Here is a 25,228-nt window from a genome sequence, read left to right on the forward strand (position 1 = left end):
GAGTGGCATGGACATATATATTACCAAATGTAGAATGGATGGCTGGTGGGAAGCAGCTGCTTAGCACAGGGAGATCAGCTCAGTGCTTTGTGACCACCTAGAGGGCTGGGATGGGGAGGCTGGGAGGGAGACGCAAGAGGGAGGGGATACGGGGATACGTGTATATGTATGGCTGATTCACTTTGTTATACAGCAGAAGCTAACGCACCATTGTAGAGCAATTATACTGTAATAAAGATATTGGGGAGAAAAAAAGACCAATATACACATATCAATTGTACTTCTATATTGTTGCAATGAACAATCTGAAAATGAAATTAAGAATATAATTTCAGGACTTCCCGTGTGGCACAGTGGTTAAGAATCCGCCTGCCAATGCAGGGGACACGGGTTTGATCCCTGGTCTGGGAAGATCCCACATGCCGTGGAGCAACTAAGCCCATGCGCCACAACTACTGAGCCTGTGCTCTAGAGCCAGCGAGCCACAACTATTGAGCCTGCAAGCCACAATTACTGAAGCCTGCGTGCCTAGAGCCCGTGCTCCACAACAATAGAAGCCACCACAATAAGAAGCCCACACACTACAATGAAGAGTAGCCCCTGCTCTGCAAAACTAGAGAAAGCCCACGCACAGCAATGAAGACCCAACACAGCCCAAAATAAATACAATTTTAAAAAGAAAATAATTTCATTTACAATATCAAAAAGAACATAACAGGAATAAACTTAATAAAAGAAGTGTAAAACTTATACTCTGATAACTACAAAACATTATTCAAAGAAATTAAAGATTTGAAGATCATTATTCTGAAACTGTTAACAGCTTGCTTTTTTCTCACGTAGTGCAAATGTCTTTTTATACTTAATTGACAGCGATTGTTTGCAAGTCATTTACATACTGTTGAACAGTATGTATTTTTTCAATAAGCACAATTTTCTTTAAAAAATGCACTTATATTTGGATCTAAAATGGCATAGCTCATGTTGGTTTTGCACTATATTTTCTTCCTTTTTTATTTCACAACAGTCACCATTTTAAAATCAAAATTTCTAAATAGAGATGCCCTTATTTCTTTAAAGATCCAAACCAAACAAAGTGATTACTTGTGAGTCATACTCATGTCTGACTGTAGCTTTCCTTATTTTTTACTCAGCAGTCTTGTGACAAGTAGCTCATCCAAACACATCACTTAAAAAAATTAAAAAACTATTCCATTTAAAAGACACTTAAATTTTTTAGTATTTATTTTAAAATTTATGCATAGTGAAATTTCTTCTTTGGTTAACAGTTCTGTGCTTTGATAAATTCATAGTTGTCTAACTACCATAATAATCAAGATACAGAAAAACTCCATTATCCTCCCCTTAAAATTCCTTTGTGCTACCCCTTTGTAGCCAAGCCCTCCCCCAACACTTTACCTCTGGCCAACCACCGTTATGTTTTCAATTTAAGTTGAAAATATTTTCTAATTTTCTTGGAGACTTCTTCTTTGACCCACAGGTTATTTAAAAGTGTACTGTTTAATTTCCTAATGTTTGGGGATTTCCTACATCTTCCTCTTATTGATTTCTAGTTTACTTTTTGTAAAGACACAGAACATTCTTTTAAATTTGGTAAGGTTTCTACTATGCCCGGAATATGGTCAATTTTAGTGACTATTCCATGTGCATTTGAAAAAATGCAGTATTCTGCTGTTGTGAGACTCTTCTATATTGTTAATTAGGTCAAGTTGGTTGACAGTGTTCTGATCTTCTATATCTTTGTGTGATCTACTGTCTACTTGTTCTATGGATTACTCAAAGAAGAATGCTGAAGTTTCCAAGTTTAATTGTGGATCTATTTCTCCTTTCAGTTCTATCAGTTTTTGCTTCATATATGTTGACAATATGCTTTTAGTTAGATACACATTTAGGACTCATGTCTTTTTGATGAACTGATCCTTTTATAATTATGCAATGTCTTCTTTATCCTTTGCAATTTTCCCTGTTCTGAGGTCTACTTTGTCTATGTTAATATAGTCAATTCACCTTTCTTTTGATTAGTGTTTGCATGGTATACCTTTTCCTATTTTTTTAAAACTTTTTAAGAAGACTTAAAATTTTTAGAGCAATTATAGGTTTAAAACAAAATTGAGAGGGAGGCAGAAATTCCCAACATGTCCCCTGCCTCCACATGTGCATAGCCTTCCCCATTATCAACATCACTCACTGCAACGGTACATTTTTTTACCATTTACATTGACACACCATAATTTACCTTAGTCCATAGTTTACCTCAGTGTTCATCCTTGGTGTTGTACATTCTATGGATGTGGAAAAATGTATGATAATATATACCCATCTTATTCATCTCCCACAACAATCACCCCCATCCCCCCGGCAACCACTTATCTGTTTACTGTCTCCATAGTTTTGCCTTTTCCAGAATGTCACGTAATTGGAATCATTCAGTATGTAGCCTTTTCAGATTCTCTTCTTTCACTTAGTAATATTTAAGGTTCATACAGGTCTTTTCATGGCTCAATAGCTCATGTCTTTTAAGTGTTTAATAATATTCCATTTTCTGGATGTACCACAGTTTGTTTATACATTCACCTACTAAAAGATATCTTGCTTGCTTCCAAGTTTTGGCAACTATGAATAAAGCTGCTATAAAGATCTTTGTGCAGGTTTTTGTGTGAACGTAAGTTTTTGTGTAGACCTAAGTTTTTGGTTCCTTTGGATAAATACCAAGGAGTGAATTCACTGAATCATATGGTAGGAGTATGTTTAGTTTTGTAAGAAACCACCAAACTGTTCTAAAGTGGCCATCACCACTTTGCATTCCCATCAGCAATGTTTGAGAGCTCCTGTTGCTTCACACCCTTGTCAGCATTTGGTGTTGTCAGTGTTCTGGATTTTGTCCATTCTAACAGGTGTGTAGTGGTAGCTCATCGTTGCTTTAATTTGCATTTTCTTGATGACATATGATGTGGAGCTAGTTTTCCTATGCTTATTTGCCATCTGTATATCTTTTTGGTGAGGTGTCTGTTAGGGTCTTTCACCCATTTTTAGATTGAGTTCTTTGTTCTCTTATTGTTGAGTTTTAAGAGTTTTTTGTGTATTTTGGGTAACAGTCCTTTTATCCAATGTCTTTTACAAATACTTTCTCTTAGTCTGTTATTTGTCTTCTAATTCTCTTGATATTGTCTTTCACAGAGCAAAAGTTTTTAACTTTAATGAAGTCCAGCTTATCAATTATTTATTTCATGGACTGTGTCTTTGGGATTTTATTGAAAAAGGCATCAAAATACCCAAGGTCATCTAGATTTTCTCCAACACTATCTTCTAAGAGTTTCATAGTTTTGCATTTTACAATTAGATCTGTGATCCATTTTGAATTAATTTTGGTGAAGTGTGTAAGGTCTGTGTCTAGATTCATTTTTTTGCATATAAAAGTCCAATTGTTCCAGTACCATTTGTTGAAGACACTATCTTTGCTCCATTGTACTGCCTTTGCTCCTTTGTCAAAGATCAGTTGATTGTATTTATGCGGGTGTACTTCAGGGCTTTCTACTTTGTTACATGGATCTATTTGTCTATTATTTCACCAGTACCACACAATACTGACTACTGTAGCTTTATAGTAAGTCTTGAAGTCAGGTAGCGTCAGTCTTTCAACTTTGTTCTTCTCCTTCAATACCGTGTTGGCTATTCTGGGTCTTTTACCCGCCCCCAACCCTCCAAATAAACTTTAGAATCAGTTTGTTGACATCCATAAAATAACTTTCTGGGATTTTTCACTGGGATTGCATTGAATTTATAGATCAAGTTGGTAAGAACTGAAATCTTGACAACATTATTTCTATTCATGAACATGGAATATCTCTCCATTTATTTAAAGTTTCTTTGATTTCATTCACCAGTTTCGTAGTTTTCCTCATACAGATCTTGCCTATATGTTGTTAGATTTATACCTAAGTCTTTTATTTTTAGGGGTGCTAATGTGAAGATATTGTGTTTTGAATTTCAAATTCTGCTTGTTCATTGTCAGTATACAGGAAAGCAATTGACTTTTGCACAGTAACTTTGTATCCTGCAACCTTGCTATAATCACTTATTAGTACCAGTTTTTTCGTCAGTTCTTTCAGATTTTCTACATAGGCGATCATATCATTGGTGAACAAAGACAGTTTTATGTCTTCCTTCAGAATCTGTATACTTTTTTGTTTGTTTGTTTGTTTGGCCATTCCGTACAGCATGCAGGATCTTAGTTCCCTGACCAGGGACCTAACCTGTGCCCCTTGCATTGGGAGTGTGGAGTCTTAACCACTGGACCGCCAGGGAAGTCCTCCGAATCTGTGTAGTTTTAATTTCCTTTTCTTGCCTTACTGTATTAGAAAGGACTTCCAGTATGAGGTTAAAAAGGAGTGATGAGGGAGGACATCCTTCCTTTGTACCTGATCTTAGTGGAAAAGTTTCTAGGTTCTCACCATTAAGTATGATGTCAGCTGTAGGTTTTTTGTAGCTAGTCTTTATCAAGTTGAGAAAGTTCTCCTCTATCCCTATTTTACTGAGTTTTTATCATGAGTGGGTGATTTGCCAAATGCCTTTTCTGCATCTATTAATACGATCGTGTGGTTCTTCTTTTTTAGTCTGTTGATGTGATAGATTGATTTTTAAATTTGAACCAGCCTTGCATATCCTGGATCAATTCTAATTGGTCATGGTGTACAATTCTTTTTATATTTTTTGGACTCAGTTTGCTAATATTTTGCTGAGAATTTTTACATCTGTTCATATATACTTTTACTTTCAATCTCTCTTGATCTCTTCTCATAGACAGCATATAGTTCGGTCTTCTTTTTTTCCCCTGACCATCTGTATCTTTTACTTCATCTGTTTAGACCACTTACACTTAATAGATATAGATATAGATATCAATATGGCTGGAATTAGGGACAATATTTTATTATTTTTTATTGTTTCCTGGTTTTTTTTGGGGGGGGTGCAGGGTTACTTTGTTCCTCCCTTTTCTGCCTTCTTTCAGGTTGTACGAATCCATTTTAATTTATCTATTGGAGTTTTTGCTGTATCTCTTGGTATTTTTTCATTAGTTGCTCTAGGGCTTATGAAATACATATCTAACTTTCAGCCTATTTAGTATTGTTTTATCATTTCAAGTAAAACATACAAACCTAAAACCATATAAGTCCTTTCAGCCTTCCAACTTTATTATAGTTATCATATATATTACATATACATCCAGTGAACACTATATCCCCAATGACAATGTTACAGTTTTTGCTTCCAATAGTCATACACATTTTAAAGAATTAAAAGGAGAAAAAGTCTATTATATTTACCAAGATATTTATCATTTCTGTTGCTCTTCCTTTAATCCTGATGTTCTAACTTCCCCCATTACCACTTCCCCTCAGCTTAAAGAAATGCCTTATTACAATTTTCCTTCATCTAAGGATATTTTTATTTTGCCGTAACCCTTGAATACTATTTCATTGGATATAGAATGCTGTGTTGACAATTCCTTTCTTTCAGCACTTTAAAGATGTTGTTCCACTTTCTTCTAGCCTCTATGCTTTCTGAAAAGAAATCCCAGATATTGAAATTGTTGTTTCCCTATATGTATTGTGTCTTTCTACTCTTGCTGCTTTTAAGATTTTTTTTTTAGCTTTCGGCAGTTTCATTATGTTGTGTGTGGGTATGTCTTTCTTTGAGTTTATACTGCTTGGAGTTTGCTGAGCTTCTTGAATCTGTACATTTGTAGCTTTTACCTAATTTGGGAAATTTTCAGTTACTATTTTTTCAAACCACTTTTCTTCACCAATTTCTTTTCCCTTTCCCCTTCTCCTTTCTCCAGTGCCAGAATGTTAGACCTTTTGTTATTGTCCCACAAGTCCCTGAGTTTTTATTCATTTTTTCCCAATCTTTTTTCTCTCTGTTCTTCAGACTAGATACTTTCTATTGATTTATTCAAGTTCACTGATTCTTTCCTGTGTCATCTGCATTTGCATTCTACTAAGCCAATCTACCGAATGATTAAAAATTTTTTTCAGATATTGTACTTTTCAGTTCAAAAATGTCCTTTTAGCCCTATTTTTTCATAAATTTATTTATTTTATTATTTTATTTTATTTTTTTTGGATGCATTGGGTCTTCGTAGCTGTGCGCGGGCTTTTCTCTGGTTGTGGCGAGCAGGCTTCTCATTGCTGTGGTTTCTCCTGTTGCGCAGCATGGGCTCTAGGCATGCGGGCTTCCATAGCTGTGGCATGTGGGCTCAGTAGTTGTGGGTCATGGGCTCTAGAGCACAGGCTCAGTAGTTGTGGCGCACAGGCTTAGTTGCTCCGCGGCACGTGGGATCCTCCTGGACCAGGGTTCGAACCCATGTCCCCTGCACTGGCAGGCAGATTCTCAAACACTGTGCCACCAGGGAAGCCACCTTTTAGTCCTTTTGAATAGTTTATATTTCTCTGCCAAGAATCTCTGCCTTTCTGTTTGTTTCAAGAGTGTTGATCTTTATCATGTTGATCATTCAAGTTTTGTCTTCCCTCCCCAGTCTGCCTGTTGTTATACTTTTCAGAGTCCTCAAGCACTTGCTTTTAGTACTTTGTTCTGAGCTTTTAATTGTAATCAGTGGGAGAGAGGCTACAGTGGGCTTACTCTATGTTGGCCCCAAAACAACATTCAAATAGAACAAGTAGTGGGATGCCCACTTAGTGAAACCTCATGTTAGTCAGCCTCATGTTAGGGTACATCATTCTTCCTGTAAACCCATCAGAGCCTTTTCAGAACTTTTGCTGATTAGGTGTTATGAGAAACCAGAAGTTTACAATCTTACTGTTAAACAGAAAAAGAAAATACAGATAAAAATAAAACATTTACACACCGTGAACTTTAAAAAATCCATAATGAAATGTTGCCATGTACAAATGCAGAAAAACATGAGAAGGAGCTATTTAAATCCATTACATGGGACTTCCCTGGCAGTCCAGTAGTTAAGACTCCACGCTTCCACTGCAGGGGGCATGGGTTTGATCCATGGCTGGGGAACTAAGATCCCTCATGCCATGCAGTGTGGTCAAAAAATAAAAAAAATTTTTAAAATCCATTACAGGGCTTCCCCGGTGGCACAGTGGTTGAGAGTCTGCCTGCCGATGCAGGGGACACGGGTTCGTGCCCCGGTCTGGGAAGATCCCACATGCCGCGGAGCGGCTGGGCCCGTGAGCCATGGCCGCTGAGCCTGTGCATCCGGAGCCTGTGCTCTGGAACGGGAGAGGCCACAACAGTGAGAGGCCGCGTACTGCAAAAAAAAAAAAAAAAAAAAAATCCATTACAGAAACTTAGGCCAAAAGAAAAGAAAAAAGTGAAGGAAAGGTGCTATTTCATCAGCCATAAGAAGAAAAAACTAGTGACTATAATTAAGCAGGTATAGAACAAGAGAAGCAAAAGGGTTGATTAAGTCCCTAACTTCTTTTGGCTTTAGTTTCCTTTTCTACAAAATTAAAGCATGAGTTTAACAGTCTCTAGTAGTCTCCTTCAGCTTTCAAAACCTGTAAACCTCTATCTTAATACAGACAAACAGGAAACAATTCTTTCTTATAATCATGAGAAAATAACTAATGTCAAGAATACAAAGGAAGATTAAATTTCTTGATAGGATTGACAATCTTTCTCAAGTGGTGAGTCAAGACTTAATTTATTCACCACTAATTATGGTTGCTGTGTTCATAATCCATATAATTATATGATGATTATACCTCACATATTATGAATGTTATATCTATATGTTAAAGGTGAAAAAAATCTACCATTTTAAAATTGAAACAAAGCTCAGTTATTGACCTTTGATCTCCATGGCCTTGGTACTGTCCACTGTCCAGCCCTGGGTGTTCAGCTATACTCTACCTCATCAGAGCCCTCCATCATGACTAAGCTTCCCTTGGGGAGCTCCAGACAGGACAGCAGATAACAAAGCTTTGGGTTTCTTTGTCAGGTCAGTCAGTAAGAGTTTTGCTACAGCTGGGGAGGAAAGAAGAAGACGCACCCCTAATAGTAACAGATAATAACCAAGCATTAGCTAAATTATAGGCTCCTTAATTTACCATTAATTAGCTTAGAAAGCTTTTTTTTTTGAGCACTTATAATTTTCCAGGAATGGAGATTTAGAAAAAAGAAAATGCCAGCCCTCAAAGAGTGACAGTCTTCTGGAGAGTCAGGCATGCAGATGGTGAGGAGACTATAACTGCAATATATGATACCAAATTCTCTTTAAAATCTTCTGTTAGTCACCTCTTTTGTGTGAGCTTTGGGCTACCAAACCAGATATTTGTTTTATTTATTTGTTCTAGGCAATGCCCTCTAATATGTCCCACCATCACCTTACTCAAAAAATTAGTCAGGAAACTTTGCTTAAAGTTCAGACTCATAACATCCAGATGTGCCATCCTTTTTTAACATCTTTGAGTATAATTGCTTAACAATGGTGTGTTAGTTTCTGCTTTATAACAAAGTGAATCAGTTATACATATACATATGTCCACATATCTCTTCCCTCTTACGTCTCCCTCTCTCCCACCCTCCCACCCCTCTAGGTGGTCACAAAGCACTGAGCTGATCTCCCTGTGCCGTGCGGCTGCTTCCCACTAGCTATCTATTTTACATTTGGTAGTGTATATATGACCATGCCACTCTCTCACTTCGTCCCAGCTTACTGTTCCCCCTCCCCTTGTCCTCAAGTCCATTCTCTAGTAGGTCTGCATCTTTATTCCCATCTTGCCCCTAGGTTCTTCATGACCATGTTTTTATTTTTTTTTAGATTCCATATATATGTGTTAGCATACAGTATTTGTTTTTCTCTTTCTGATTTACTTCACTCTGTATGGCAGACTCTAGGTCCATCCACCTCACTACAAATAACTCAATTTCGTTTCCTTTTATGGCAGAGTAATATTCCATTGTATACTATGTGCCACATCTTCTTTATCCATTCATCTGTCGATGGACATTTAGGCTGCTTCCATGTCCTGGCTATTGTAAATAGTGCTGCAATGAACATTGTGGGACATGACTCTTTTTGAATTATGGTTTTCTCAGGGTATATGCCCAGTAGTGGGATTGCTGGGTCATATGGTAGTTCTATTTTTAGTTTTTTAAGGAACCTCCATACTGTTCTCCATAGTGGCTGTATCAATTTACATTCCCAACAACAGTGCAAGAGGGTTCCCTTTTCTCCACACCCTCTCCAGCATTTATTCTTTGTAGACTTTTTGATGATGGCCATTCTGACTGGTGTGAAGTGATACATCATTGCAGTTTTGATTTGCATTTCTCTAATGATTAGTGATGTTGAGCATCCTTTCATGTGTTTGCTGGCACTCTGTATATCTTCTTTGGAGAAATGTCTATTTAGGTCTTCCGCCCATTTTTGGATTGGGTTGTTTTCATTTTTGTTATTAAGCTGCATGAGCTGCCTGTAAATTTTGGAGATTAATCCTTTGTCACTTGCTTCATTTGCAAATATTTTCTCCCATTCTGAGGGTTGTCTTTTCATCTTGTTTATGGTTTCCTTTGCTGTGCAAAAGCTTTGAAGTTTCATTAGGCCCAATTTGTTTATTTTTGTTTTTATTTCCCTTTCTCTAGGAGGTGGGTCAAAAAGGATCTTGCTGTGATTTATGTCATAGAGTGTTCTGCCTATGTTTTCCTCTAAGAGTTTGATAGTGTCTGGCCTTACATTTAGGTTTCTAATCCATTTTGAGTTTATTTTTGTGTATGGTGTTAGGGAGTGTTCTAATTTCATTCTTTTACATGTAGCTGTCCAGTTTTCCCAGCACCACTTATTGAAGAGGCTGTCTTTTCTCCATTGTATATTCTTGCCTCTTTTATCAAAGATAAGGTGACCATATGTGCATGGGTTTATCTCTGTGCTTTCTATCCTGTTCCATTGATCTATATTTCTGTTTTAGTGCCAGTACCATACTGTCCTGATTACTGTAGCTTTGTAGTATAATCTGAAGTAAGGGAGCCTGATTCCTCCAGCTCTGTTTTTCTTTCTCAAGATTGCTTTGGCTATTCGGGGTCTTTAGTGTTTCCATACAAATTGTGAAATTTTTTGTTCTAGTTCTGTGAAAAATGCCAGTGGTAGTTTGATAGGGATTGCATTGAATCTTAGATTGCTTTGGGTAGTATAGTCATTCTCACAATGTTGATTCTTCCAATCTAAAAACATGGTATATCTCTCCATCTACTTGTATCATCTTTAATTTCTTTCATCAGTGTCTTATAGTTTTCCGCATATAGGTCTTTTGTCTCCTTAGGTAGGTTTATTCCTTGTATCTTATTCTTTTTGTTGCAATGGTAAATGGGAGTGTTTTCTTAATTTCTATTTCAGATTTTTCATCATTAGTGTATAGGAATGCAAGAGATTTCTGTGCATTAATTTTGTATCCTGCTACTTTACCAAATTCACTGATTAGCTCTAGTAGTTCCCTGGTAGCATCTTTAGGATTCTCTACGTATAGTATCATGTCATCTGCAAACAGTGACAGCTTTACTTCTTGTTTTCCAATTTGGATTCCTTTTATTTCTTTTTCTTCTCTGATTGCTGTGGCTAAAACTTCCAAAACTATGTTGAAGAAGAGTGGTGAGAGTGGGCAATCTTGTCTTGTTCTTGATCTTAGTGGAAATGCTTTCAGTTTTTCACCATTGAGGACGATGTTGGCTGTGGGTTTGTCATACATGGCCTTTATTATGTTGAGGTAAGTTCCCTCTGTGCCTACTTTCTGGAGGGTTTTTATCATAAATGGGTGGTGAATTTTGTCGAAGGCTTTCTCTGCATCTATTGAGATGATCATATGGTTTTTCTCCTTCAATTTGTTAATACGGTGTATCACGTTGATTGATTGGCATATATTGAAGAATCCTTGCATTCCTGGGATAAACCCCACTTGATCATGGTGTATGATCCTTTTAATGTGCTGTTGGATTCTGTTTGCTAGTATTTTGTTGAGGATTTTTGCATCTATGTTCATCAGTAATATTGGCCGGTACTTTTCTTTCTTTGTGACATCTCTGTTTGGTTTTGGTATCAGGGTGATGGTGGCCTTGTAGAATGAGTTTGGGAGTGTTCCTCCCTCTGCTATATTTTGGAAGAGTTTGAGAATGATAGGTGCTAGCTCATCTCTAAATGTTTGATAGAAATCGCCTGTGAAGCCATCTGGTCCTGGGCTTTTGTTTGTTGGAAGATTTTTAATCAGTTTCAATTTCAGTGCTTGTGATTGGTCTGTTTATATTTTCTATTTCTTCCTGGTTCAGTCTCAGAATGTTGTGCTTTTGTAAGAATTTGTCCTTTTTTTCCAGGGTGTCCATTTATTGGCACATAGTTGCCTGTAGTAATTTCTCATGATCCTTTGTATTTCTGCAGGGTCAGTTGTTACTTTTCCTTTTTCATTTCTAATTCTATTGATTTGAATCTTTTCCGGTTTTTTTATTGATGAGTGCGCCTAATGGTTTATCAATTTTGTTTATCTTCTCAAAGAACCAGCTTTTAGTTTTATTGATCTTTGCTATCGTTTTCTTCATTTCTTTTTCATTTATTTCTGATCTGATCTTTACGATTTCTTTCCTTCTGCTAACTTTGGGGTTTTTTTGTTCTTTCTCTAATTGCTTTAGGTGTAAGGTTAGGCTGTTTATTTGAGATGTTTCTTGTTTCTTAAGGTAGGATTGTATTGCTATAAACTTCCCTCTTAGAACTGCTTTTGCTGCATCCCATAGGTTTTGGCTTGTCATGTTTTCATGGTCATTTGTTTCTAGGTGCTTTCTGATTTCCTCTTTGACTTCTTCAGTGATCTCATCGTTATTAAGTAGTGTATTGTTTAGCCTCCATGTGTTTGTATATTTTACAGACTTTTTTCCTGTAATTGATGTCTAGTCTCATAGCGTTGTGGTCAGAAAAGATACTTGATACGATTTCAATTTTCTTACACTTACCAAGGCTTGATTTGTGACCCAAGATATGATCTATCTTGGAGAATGTTCCATGAGTACTTGAGAAGAAAGTGTATTCTGTTGTTTTTGGATGGAATGTCCTATAAATATCAATTAAGTCTGTCTTGTTTAATGTATCATTTAAAGCTTCTGTTTCCTTATTTATTTTCATTTTGGATGATCGGTCCATTGGCGAAAGTGGGGTGTTAAAGTCCCCTACTATGAATGTGTTACTGTCGATTTCCCCTTTTATGGCTGTTAGTATTTGCCTTATGTATTGAGGTGCTCCTATGTTGGGTGCATAAATATTTACAGTTGTTATATCTTCTTCTTCGATTGATCCCTTGATCATTATGTAGTGTCCTTCTTTGTCTCTTGTAATAGTCTTTGTTTTAAAATCTATTTTGTCTGATATGAGAATTGCATTGCTACTCCAGCTTACTTTTGATTTCCATTTGCATGGAATATCTTTTTCCATTCCCTCACTTTCAGTCTGTATGTGTCCCTAGGTCTGAAGTGGGTGTCTCTTAGACAGCATATATACGGGTCTTGTTTTTGTATCCATTCAGCCAGTCTATGTCTTTTGGTTGGAGCATTTAATCCATTTACATTTCAGGTAATTATTGATATGTATGTTCCTGTCACCATTTTCTTAATTGTTTTGGGTTTGTTATTGTAGGTCTTTTCTTTCTCTTGTGTTTCCTGCCTAGAGAAGTTCCTTTAGCATTTGTTGTAAAGCTGGTTTGGTGGTGCTGAATTCTCTTAGTTTTTGCTTGTCTGTAAAGGTTTTAATTTCTCCATCAAATCTGAATGAGATCCTTGCTGGGTAGAGTAATCTTGGTTGTAGGTCTTTCCCTTTCATCACTTTAAATATGTCCTGCCACTCCCTTCTGGCTTGCAGAGTTTCTGCTGAAAGATCAGCTGTTAACCTTATGGGGATTCCCTTGTATGTTATTTGTTGTTTTTCCCTTGCTGCTTTTAATATTTTTTCTTTGTATTTAATTTTTGATAGTTTGATTAATATGTCTTGGCATGTTTCTCCTTGGATTTATCATGTATGGGACTCTCTGTGCTTCCTGGACTTGATTACCTATTTCCTTTCCCATATTAGGGAAGTTTTCAACTATAATCTCTTAAAATATTTTCTCAGTACCTTTCTTTTTCTCTTCTTCTTCTGGGACCCCTATAACTCAAATGTTGGTGCATTTAATGTTGTCCCAGAGGTCTCTGAGACTGTCCTCAATTCTTTTCATTCTTTTTTCTTTATTCTGCTCTGCAGTAGTTATTTCCAGTATTTTATTTTCCAGGTCACTTATCCGTTCTTCTGCCTCAGTTATTCTGCTATTGATCCCTTCTTGAGAAATTTTTAGTTCATTTATTGTATTGTTCATCATTGTTTGTTTGCTCTTTCGTTCTTCTAGGTCCTTGTTAAACGTTTCTTGTATTTTCTCCATTCTATTTCCAAGATTTTGGATCATCTTTACTATCATTATTCTGAATTCTTTCTCAGGTAGACAGCCTCTTTCCTCTTCATTTGTTAGGTCTGGTGGGTTTTCACCTTGTTCCTTCATCTGCTGTGTGTTTCTCTGTCTTCTCATTTTGCTTAACTTACTGTTTTTGGAGTCTCCTTTTTGCAGGCTGCAGGTTCGTAGTTCCCGTTGTTTTTGGTGTCTGCCCCAGTGAGTAAGGTTGGTTCAGTGCATTGTGTAGGCTTCCTGCAGGAGGGGACCAGTGCCTGTGTTCTGGTGGATGAGGCTGGATCTTGTCTTTCTGATGGGCAGGTCCACATCTGGTGGTGTGTTTTGGGGTGTCTGACCTTATTATGATTTTAGGCAGCCTCTCTGCTAATGGGTGGGGCTGTATTCCTGTCTTGCTAGTTGTCTGGCATAGGGTGTCCAGCAGTGTAGCTTGCTGGTCGTTGAGTGGAGCTGGGTCTTGGCTTTGAGATAGAGATCTCTGGGAGGTTTTTGCCGTTTGATATTACGTGGAGCTGGGAGGTCTCTGGTGAACCAATGTCCTGAACTTGGCTCTCCCACATCAGAGGCACAGCCCTTATGCCTGGGGGGAGCACCAAGAGCCTGTCATCCACACGGCTCAGAATAAAAGGGAGAACAAAAGAAAGAAAGAATGAAAAAGATAAAATAAAATGAAATAAAATAAAAGAATGTTATTAAAATAAAAAAAAATTAAAAATTGTTTTTAAATAATTAAAAAGAAAGAAAGAAAGAAGAAAGCAACCAAACCAAAAAACAAATCCACCAATGATAACAAGAGCTAAAAACTATACTAAAAAAAAAAGGACAGACAGAACCCTAGGACAAATGGTAAAAGCAAAGCTATACAGACAAAATCACACACAGAAGCATATACATACACACTCACAAAAAGAGAAAAATGGAGAAAAAATATGTCTTTGCTCCCAAAGTCCACTTCCTCAATTTGGGATGATTCATTGTCTATTCAGGTATTCCAGAGATGCAGGGTACATCAAGTTGATTGTGGAGATTTAATCCGCTGCTCCTGAGGCTGCTGGGAGAGATTTCCCTTTCTCTTCTTTGTTTGCACAGCTCCTGGGGTTCAGCTTTGGATTTGGCCCCCCCTCTGAGTGTAGGTCGCCTGAGGGTGTCTGTTCTTCGCTCAGAGAGCACAGGGTTAAAGTAGCAGCTTATTAGGGGGCTCTGGCTCACTCAGGCCGCAGGGAGAGAGGGGTATGGAGTGCGGGGCGAGCCTGCGGTAGCACAGGCCGGCATGACGTTGCACCAGCCTGAGGCGCGCTGTGCATTCTCCTGGGGAAGTTGTGCCTGGATCACGGGACCCTGGCAGTGGCCGGCTGCACAGGCTCCCGGGAGGGGAGGTGTGGAGAGTGACCTGTGCTCGCACACAGGCTTCTTGGTGGCTGCAGCAGCAGCCTTAGCGCCTCATGCCCGTCTCTGGGGTCCGCACTGTTAGCTGTGCCTCCCGCCCGTCTCTGGAGCTCGTTTAGGTGGTGCTCTGAATCCCCTCTCCTCGCACACCCTGGAACAATGGTCTCGTGCCTCTTAGGCAGGTCCAGACTGTTTCCCGGACTCCCTCCTGGTTAGCTGCGGCGCACTAGCCCCCTTCAGGCTGTGTTCACACAGCCAACCCCAGTCCTCTCCCTGGGGTCTGACCTCCAAAGCCCGAGCCTCAGCTCCCAGCTCCCAGCCCCCACCCACCCTGGCAGCTTAGCAGACAAGCCTCTCAGGCGGGTGAGTGCTGGTCGCAGATGTGCCATCTTGAGCATGTCATTTAAGTCCTTTGGGCATTATTTTCCAGTTTATAAACTGGAGAGAGAGATGAACTAAACTGAGTATCCAAGGTTTAATATGTCATCTTCCTTCAGACTACACTGTCTCTCTTAACAAACCCAGCATTCTCTTATCATCTTAGCTCCAAGCCTGAGGGTCACTTCTGCCCTATTCCTCCAGGTCAATCCTTAAATCCTACCCAATCACCCTCATTTCTACTTCCGGCTTCAAATGTTCCACGGTGCCCACACCAGGGCATGAAGTCATGGAAAGGACATGGGGTCAGGCAGACCTGGCTCAGGACTTATTTGCAGTATTGTTCTAAGTGAAGTGTTTAGCACGTGACCTTGGTTTATTCATCTGTGAAATGGGGAACAATGCCTCCCCTCTTGCCTTCCCACATCATCTTGCCCTTGTATTTCAACCTTCCCTCTTCCCTTATCATGTTTCAGATGGCCGAATCTTCCTGAAGTACTGTTTCTACCTGTCCTTTCCTCCTATTTAGAAACCCCTAGAGATTCCCTACAATACCAACTTGAAACTCTCAGGCTTGGCTTGGTTTAATAATCTAATCCCATCCTAACAACACCCCAGTATAACCTCCTGCTCCCAGAAAAGAACCCTCCTTTTTAGTCCTGCTGGTTTCTTCATTGAGGGTTCCTTCTGTTCCCTCACACCTTACTCTTTCTGTCCAGGCCAATCCCACCCACCCTTTGGTCCCTCCTTTTCCATGAAGTCTTCCCTGACCACTCCTGAAAAAGGATTCTCTACATTTTTCTTGACAAAGGTATGCCTGTCTCCTCAAGTTTTACACCTTCCTCACTTTCTTACTTTCTTCTCTTAATTTTTGGCCGCTTATACTGGCCTCAGAAGTTGAACGGCTGGACTCCATCCAAGTTGTAAATACTGGCCAGCAGAGGCAGAAAAGCAACAGGACATCTGTGGTGTCAACCTGGATGACCAAAGACTAACATTACTGGTCAGGGGTGCCCCAAATTTGCCTTTAAAATTCCAGTAAAGACACCCGAGGGTGATAGGTAACATCTAACTACACCTAGGGACCAGCTATATGCAATGTGGTCCCTCTAAGCCTTGTCAAGCCAGTCTCAGAATAACCACATAGAAGCTTCAAGGTCAAAATCACAAATTTATCTGGAAGGGCATTTTTGTAGTTGAGAAAGATGTTCACTAGACTATGACCTCCTTGAGAACAAGGATCATGTTGTACTCAAAACAGTATTCCCAACAACCCACATAGGGTCTGATAAGAAGTTGATAAGCAGTGTTTTTTAATCATTTATTCTCAGTAAATGAAAGATTGATTGACTGGGGGCTATTAGACCATGTTAAAAGTAGATTGCTGAAACCATTTCTCTGATATCTAATGATCAAAACAGAGCCATCCTTGTCTTGGACTATATAGGAACAATTCTACCTGAAGGACATGGAATAGATTCTCAAGCAAATGGTATTTTGCTTCCTCTGATGTGATAGGAATACTGAGAACGGTCAGCCCTCTCTCTGGCTAACTCTGTATTATCCATTTCTCCTTCTCTCCTGGTACTTTTATACCCTCCAAGGCCAACTTGAAAATGGATCTGGGGAGAAAAATGCCCAACCATCATGGTAATTTTTGGACTCACCTTCCCTATTGTCTCATTCATCTGTCTTGCATACAAAAATAGCTCCACTGCTGGTTTTTTTGGTCTCAAATCTATTCCTAACGGAATTTAACTAGCTTTTTTGCTCAATTCTAAATAAGATGAAGGTAATCGTAACAGGAAGTGGTGAGGATTAAACACTGAGAGTACAGTCTGAGAACAATGGTACCCAGGCTTCTTCCATCCACAGACCACTTCAATCACATAATACTCCATGGATCACTCCTAGTATCTCCAGTCACATCACACATCAGAATCAAGGGGAAGATGGGTATTTCTTTTGATGCAGTGGCAATGAGGCAATGGTTTCACATCTCTTATGTTCCTTAACAAATTATTAATTAATTTTTGCTGGGAGCAAAAGTACATACCAGTGGTACACAGAATTACATGATCTGTAATCACCATTCATCCACAAGGATGACTGTCATAGGACTGTAGAGTCACTTCCAAAATTCTGATGGGTTATTTGCATCTTTTCCTTTATTATTTATACCCCTCCAACTTCCAAAAGGACGATTTAAGGAATTCAGGATACATATACTCTCACAAACCACAAGGAGCCACAATTCACACAGAGGCAGTACAAACTGATTTTTTCCCTGGTATCATTAACCAGGAAAACCTAACCTGAAGTGAATTATGTACAAGGCACATTCATATATGCGATCCATTTCACCTTTATAACAAACCTAGTATGGCTATTATTCTTGCTGTCACAAAACTGAGGCTCAGGGAGATTAAGTAAGAGCTAAACTACAAAAAAATTTTAGAAAAAAAAATAGGACCTAGGGTTAGGCAAAGGTTTAAGATTTGACACTAAATGCACAAGCAATAAGAGAAAAAAACTGATAAACTAGACGTCAAAATTTAAAACTTTTGTGCTGCAAATGACACCATAAGAAAGTGAAAGACAATCTACAGAACAGGAAAATATATTTGCAAATAATATATGATAAGGAACTTGTATCTAGAATAAAGAGCCCTAACAATTCCATAATGAAAAAATAACCCAATTAACAAATGGGCAAAGGATGTAAATAGACATTTCTCCAAAGAAGATGTACAAATGGCTAAATAAACGTATGAAATGATGATCAACATCATTAGTCATTAGGGAAATATAAACCACACTGAGCTACCACTTCACACTCACGAGGATAGATATAATAAAAGAGACAGACAATAACAAATGTTGGCGAGGCTGTGAAGAAACAGGAAACTTCTTTCATTACTAACAATAATGTAAAATGGTGTAGCCACTTTGGAAAAGTTTAGCAGTTCCCCAAACTGTTAAAGAGTTACCACATGACCCCACAATTCTACTCCTAGGTTTATATTCAAGAGAAATGAAAACACGTCCACACAGAAACGTGACACAAATGTTCACAGCACCATTACTCATAATAACCAAAAGAATGGAGCAACCCAAATGTTCATCAGTTGATGAACAATCAAAATGATATATACATACAATAGAAAATTATTTGTTAATAAAAAGGAATGAAGTACTGATACATGCTACAACACTGATGAATCCAAAAAAACATCACAGTAGGTAAAAGAAGCCAGTCACAAAAGACCACATAATGTATGACTCCATTTATATGAAATGTCTGGAATAGGCAAATTTATACAGACAAATTAGTGGTTGTCAAGGGCAAGAGTGGGTGGGGGGAATGGTTGATAATGGGTATTTCTTTTTAGGATAATGCAAATGTTTTAAAATTGATTGTGGTGATGGTTATACACTGTAAATATATTAAAAACCATTGACTAATATACTTTAATTTTTTTTGTGTGTTTTTTTTTTTGCGGTACGTGGGCCTCTCACTGTTGTGGCCTCTCCCGTCGTGGAGCACAGGCTCCGGACGCGCAGGCTTAGTGGCCAAGGCTCACGTGCCCAGCCGCTCCACGGCATGTGGGATCTTCCCGGACCGGGGCACGAACCCGTGTCCCCTGCATCGGCAGGCGGACTCTCAACCACTGTGCCACCAGGGAAGCCCTTGACTAGTATATTTTATTTAAATGGGTGAAATTCATGAGAGGTTAATTCATATCTCAGTAAAGATGTTAAAAAAAAAAAAAAAAGGTTGACTAGTGGTTGTGAGACCATGAGAATCTTGCTCTGAATCACTCACATTCCAGATGGCCTCTTGGCACTGTTTACACAGTACAAACATATATGAACAAGCATCACCTTCTTCCACCTGGGGGGGTAAGCAAAATTATAGCACCTCCTTAGACAACCATCTGGTGAGCATGATGCAAGCTTTTGTTATTTTTGGAATGCAGTGCTGCAATGTGCTTGTGTTTTACTGCACTGGAAGGGCCCAAGAAGCCTGCAACCGGCTAGAGCTCATGGCAGAAGCCCTCCTGTGTGCTGAGTGGGCAGGAAAGGGACCTAAAACTGAAAGTAGAAAGCTCAGAGCACAGCTCAGAAAATTTCATTGTGACAAAACATATGCACAACACCAGGCAAAGTCCTCCGTACTCCTGAATTCCTCCCCACCTCCCACCCCCAAATAAAGTCTGCTATTCTAGGTCGACATACTTTAAATATAGGCACATTATGAATCAGCTAGAATTATATAACGATCAAGCAGGAAGGACCTTTACAAGTATTATGTAATGAATGGAAAACAGACACTGGAGCCACTTACTAACTGTGCAACCTTGGGCTAGTTCCTTCCTCCACCTTTCTGTGCCTCAATGTCTTCATCTGGAAAATGGGAATAATAAAGGCAACTGCTTCCTAAAATTACTGCAAAGATTAAATGAGTTAATCCATGTAAAATATTTAGAATAGTGCCGAGAACATTAGAAGTGTTAAGTATTTTTTTTTGGTTTTGTTTTTTTACTATTCTTACAATTATTAATGGGTACATCTCATCACTTTTATGGAGGAAGATACTCAAGCTCAGAATGATAAAGTGACTGCAGCTGGCAGTGGCAGCCGGCACTAGACTTTAGGACTCTTTGACTCAACTAGTGTTCTAGTATAGAGCATTAACGTATAACCAAGCAGGTATAATACCCCTTGACTAACTTTTAGGGCTTGAAAGATACAAATAACAAACTTACAGTGCCTAGCGTTATGTCTCATACAATGCAGGTGTTTGTAAAATGTTTAATCCACCCCCTTTCCATTCCGGGCTTAATCTTCTAATATGTGAAGAGAGGGCTGGACACTAAATCCCAGAATATCCAATGTTCTACTGCACAAAAGGAAGGATGGCTCAGCATGTTGAAGAAAATACACAGAAGCTCTTTTTCTTTTTCCTTTTCCTCTGATGGAGCACAGGGTACCTGAGTTTGCCTAATAGATTAGGGAAAAGAGACTTTTCTTCCTTTCTCTTTCTGTATTTTAGCAGCACACTCATGCGAGCAATTTAGATGCTGCTATTCTCAGGGCTTGATGGATGTTTCCAACTTTCAGTAATTGATACCTAACAGTTTAACTCAAGAGGCAAGAGAAGCTCACAAAATAACTACAGTATTTGGCAAAATACAATAAATGTAACCAAAATGAGCTTTTAAACAATCTCACCATTTCTCTCTTACACACACGCAAACACATGCACGTGCATGCACAATCACTCCACAGTGTTTAAACCAGGCTATGGGGTCCTGCAATTTCAGGCCTGCCCTCCATCCCTGCAGTCTTGTTGGAGCCTCTTCTCAGCTCTCCAGCCATGTGGGTCTTCTTTCCTTTCCTTACACTTACCAGTTTTTTTCCTGCTTTAGGGCCTTCACACTGACATTCCCCGAGCCTAAAAAGTTTTTCCTTATAGCCTCCCACTGCACTTCTGCTATGGCCTCACCACCTACCCAGCTTCTGTTTATCCTTCAGGCTCTGCTTAAATCTTTTCCTCAGTGAAGCCTTACCCAGCGACACAGACTAGCCTCTCTCATCCTCTCCCCTCAAATCACACACACTTGGAACTTGCTTCCAACCATGTATCCAATGAATGTCTGTCTCCCCCACCAGACTGTAAGCTCAAGAAAGGCAGGAGCAGTGTTTGTCTTGTTTTTGCCCTGTGCCTAGCACAGAGCCCAGCACACCAGTAGCTGGTGAATGAAATTAACAACATCCACCAAGGATTCAAAGGATCAGCTGATAAACTGTTTCCCTAACCTCTCCAGTCAAATTTGGACATAAGGCATCCCATATCAAGCTGTGGACATGACGGAAATAAACTACACAAACGGGTCATGTACTCCCTTCGGAGAAAAATTCAAAATGAACAAAAACTTAGACTGATATTACATGTATTTTTAAATTACTATGTGCAAAACCATAAGAAAAAAGATGTTACTTTTAAAAACAAGCTTCAGGAGAAGAAAATTAGTGATGTCTTCGTCAAAGCTTGTCATTAACACTCACACTATGCTCTTTTGGGGAGACTAACTTGCATAAAAGGGTGGAAGAAACAAAAATGCATTTGCTCCTCCTAGACTATTACCGTTCCTTTCCAAAGTAAATGTATCTCCTAAGGAAAGAGAATGTGCTGAACCGTAATTCTAAGTATACCCAGTGTGATGGGCTTCTATGAACAGTTTGTCCACAGAGAGGTGGCTTGTGGGCCATGGGAACAAGCAGCATGATGTAAGGACAGTCATCTCTGGCAATGGCTCCAGCCCCCCTTTTCTTTAGGGCTTCCACTATGGCATCACTCACAAAATTAACTTCTCTTACTTGGGGCAGAAAAAAGTAGACTCTTTTCCAACAGAACAGATGGTACAGGCACCACATGATAAAGATTCCAAAAGATCCTTCTAGAGAAATTTTGCTTTATTGAAGGATACATAAAAACAGTAAGGGGAAAGAAAGATATTTCATGACCAGGAAGTAGGTACAGTACCAAGAGACTAAACCTTCTATATAAAGGAGGAGGAGAAGAAGAAAGAAGAGGCAAAAAAAAAAAAAAAAGGAGCAGGGGAGATGGAACAAAAGAAGGAAGAGTGTTGAGGATGAAAGAAAACAAGTTAAAAGGTGTGTGTGATGGAAAGGGGGGAAAGACCAAGACCAGCGACTAAATTTCATTCAAGGGCATAAGATTATACATCTTAGAGCTTAGAGATACCTCAAAAGCAAATTACTTGATCAAGCACCCTCCCTTTAGGTTAAGAGAACTTAGCCTCTGACATTCACCAGAGTCCAGCCATGAGGCATCCACATCAAATACAATCTCTTGACATCAAATGAAGGTCCTTGAAGCAAAGGGCAAGTCTTCTAAAACACCCCTCCTCACTCAGTTTCTACTAATGATCACAAGAAAAATAAACAGAACTCATTTGCAACCACACTATGCATAGGGAAGAGATTCTGGGTATACCCAACAGGTGCACTTCTGGCTGTGCTCTAGAACCTCATCAATCACTATGCCAACTGCTCCTCCCAGACACAAATGTCCTTAAAACACCCCCAGAGGATCACACTACAACCTTAAAAAAAACTGTCCTATGGTCCCCTAGGATGGGAAAATACATCTCTGCCACTCTAAGAGACACTGGGAATGTTTCTCATTTCAAATACATTGCTATTAAAATTTTAAGTGCCCACCTCATTTTCCATAATAAAAAGTTTAATTTCAAAAAAGTGCCTAGCACAGTTTCCAGAACACAGAAGGCTTTTATTTATATACTCATTTATGAAAATGCTCGTCCTGAATCATATTCGCAGCTGAAAAATAGTTATGACCTTCTCAAAACATGAAGTACTTCCACAAATTGGAAAGGGGGTGGGATACTATTTTTAAGCCATTCTGCTCAGCGGGACAAGAAAAGAGTTGCTAATGCTTGCGTTCTAGTTTACGGTAATTTCTGAGTCTGTAAAACAAAAAGAAATGCCCAGTGAGAAAACCAAAAACCTTGTGCATACTTTGGAACTGAGACGCAACTCTGATACCTTGGTCTGCACTCGGATGACTCTGCAGGTGACAAAGGGAAAGTGCTTGCTCTGGGGACTTTGTTTGAAAAAGGACCTTTCACCTCCGGGATTCCAGGTTACTGCTGGCATTTATTTGAAACCTTCTGAGACCAGCTCCTTCGCCAGAATTCGAGACTCCCAGAGGACCCCACTGCGGGAATCAGCGCCTCCCTCCCGCTGCCACCGAGGGCATCGTGCCTTTCAAGTCACCCCACATCTCAGGATTTCTTAGCTTTCCTCGAAGTGAGGAAAGCTACGGCCCTCACCCAGCCCCTACAGGGGGCTGTGTCTGTATAGCACGGGAGACATAGAACTGCTGTGGGGAAACATTCCCGGTCCGCGCAGGCCTCTCTGGTCTCAGGAGGGACCGTGACCCCGACCCCCTGAAGGCGCGTCCCGACGCCACCCTCCCGCGGCTCAGACAAAGGACCAGAACCCTGGCACGCCTCCCACTCACCGCTCAGATAGTTGGTCCACTTGTACAGCACCCCCTCCATGGCGCCCGCGGCCACCTTGCCCTCGCCTGCCGGCCCCCTCACTGCCCCAGGCCCCAGGAGGCGAGGAGCACCGGCAGCAGGGCCATTGCCCGGCGCTGCCGAGCCGGCCACTCCCGGCGCCTAGGCCCGGTGCGGGGACACCCTGCGGGCCTCACATCCCGGGCCCGGGGGCGGGGTCACTGTGACGGCCTCCGCACGTGAGGACGCAGCCGGCCGGTGGCCCGGCGCGGCGGGCCCGGCGCGCTGTCCTCAAGGAGGTCAAGGCACTGGGTGGGTCCGAGGGGCGGCTGAAGCCACCCAAACGTCCCGAGTGAAGGAGCTGGTTGCTGGCGGCGCCACGACGCTCTACCTGAGTCCTCGACCCACGGAGCTCGGGGCCCGCTCGCGCATGCTCAGTGCACCGCTTGCGCGTCTGTTCCCAAAATCCACCCCGGGGTTTAGAGGCGCCGGCGCCATGGCTGATGTAGTGAGAGAGGCCCGCGGGGAAAATGAGTCCTGGGAGGCAGGCTTGGGACTAAAGGCAGGGTGAGAAGGGAGGAGGAAGGCCTCTGGGACAACGGTGCAACACAGTCCTGACTCAATGGTGCCGTAGATGGGTTCCATCACCAGACGTTTGGGAGCCACCGTGGCCCCTTAGGGTGCCCCCTGGATTCTAGTCTTCAGAATTCAATTCTTATTCCAAGGCTAATTAATCCTACGCACTTAAAGACTATTGAGGTACCCAACAATAAGGCGTACGGAGATGATGGGAATTTCACGATAATATACTGTGGGTGGCCAGCGAGCGTAAACAGATGTTGTCTAAACTGTAAAACCTCGCTACAGGAAGTGTGGTCCGCGCACGGCAGCACTGACATCACCTAGGAGCTTCTCGGAATTGTAGGATCTCGCCACAAGCCCAGGACCTCCCGAATCGAACTTTGCATTTTAACAAGATCTCTTGGGGGATTCCTATGCATATGAAAGTGTGAGAAAGGACTGTGCTAAGGATATTTGACTAGGGAAAATGTTAACTATAGATTTCAGTGGTAAAAGCAGGTTACGAAACACAGTATACAATAGAATCCTAATTGTTTTAGGCATATGTCACAAAACCATGCACCAAAATGTTAAGATGATTATTTCTGGATGGTGGCGTTACAAGAGATCTTTTTCCTTTCTTTCTTTTTCTTTAGTGTAAGGTTACCAGATTTAGCAAATAAAAACACAGAACAATGAATTCGTTGTTTACCTTTAATTCAAATTTAATTCGGCTCCTTTATTTTAACTGGAAACTCTAGTGCTTTCCAGTTTCTTCCAAATCGACAATGAACATGTATTGCTTTTGAAATTATGCGAAAAATGTAAAATTAAAAATTTTAAAGAAAGATGAGCCTGTGTAACTCGTAACTGTGATTACTACTTCTTGAAAGCGGAGGTCTGCACGTCCTTATCCTTGATAGAGGCTATTACTGACCCTCTACACTAAGGTCCTCTAAAATTATTAGCAGCCATAATGTTATGCGGCGTTGTAGAATGAATCAGAAGATGGTTTGATGGCGGAGCTCAGTTGCTTTTGGGGCTGAACAACCTTAAGCAGGACGCTTAACCTCTCCTAGCCAAAATATACTTATCTTTTAATGGGATATAAGAATCTGCCTTACCGGCAGTGTAGAGAGGCTCACGAAGAACGGGAAAGCACTTTGTGAAACCTAAACCACTGTTAAAGTCTTTATCGTTCATATCCTAAGTTAAATAATAAGCAATTACTATTGGGGGGCCTCTCACCAACTGTGAGGGTAAACGAGTCTTTCCTGAGACCTTGGACTTCACACCCTGGCCGGGTTCTTTACAGCTGTGAATCTGTCGAAGTTTCCGCTTAGCTCCGCGTTCCACCCTTCTCTCAAAGTC

General features: G+C 40.2%; 1 protein-coding gene across 1 annotated transcript in view; it reads right to left on the bottom strand.

Moving 5' to 3' along the window:
* PLEKHA8 (pleckstrin homology domain containing A8) overlaps window positions 1-23,518 on the bottom strand; it is a 71,997-nt gene extending 48,479 nt beyond the window's left edge. Inside the window, exon 1 of the mRNA XM_082661956.1 lies at window positions 23,299-23,518. Coding sequence (XP_082518082.1) covers window positions 23,299-23,338 — 40 coding nt within the window. The 5' untranslated portion in view covers window positions 23,339-23,518. The remainder of the gene's footprint in view (window positions 1-23,298) is intronic.
* Between the last annotated feature and the right edge of the window lie 1,710 nt (window positions 23,519-25,228).

This window comes from Grampus griseus (assembly GCF_964374135.1).
Source record: "Grampus griseus genome assembly, chromosome: 9".
NCBI classification, from domain to species: Eukaryota; Metazoa; Chordata; class Mammalia; order Artiodactyla; family Delphinidae; genus Grampus; species Grampus griseus.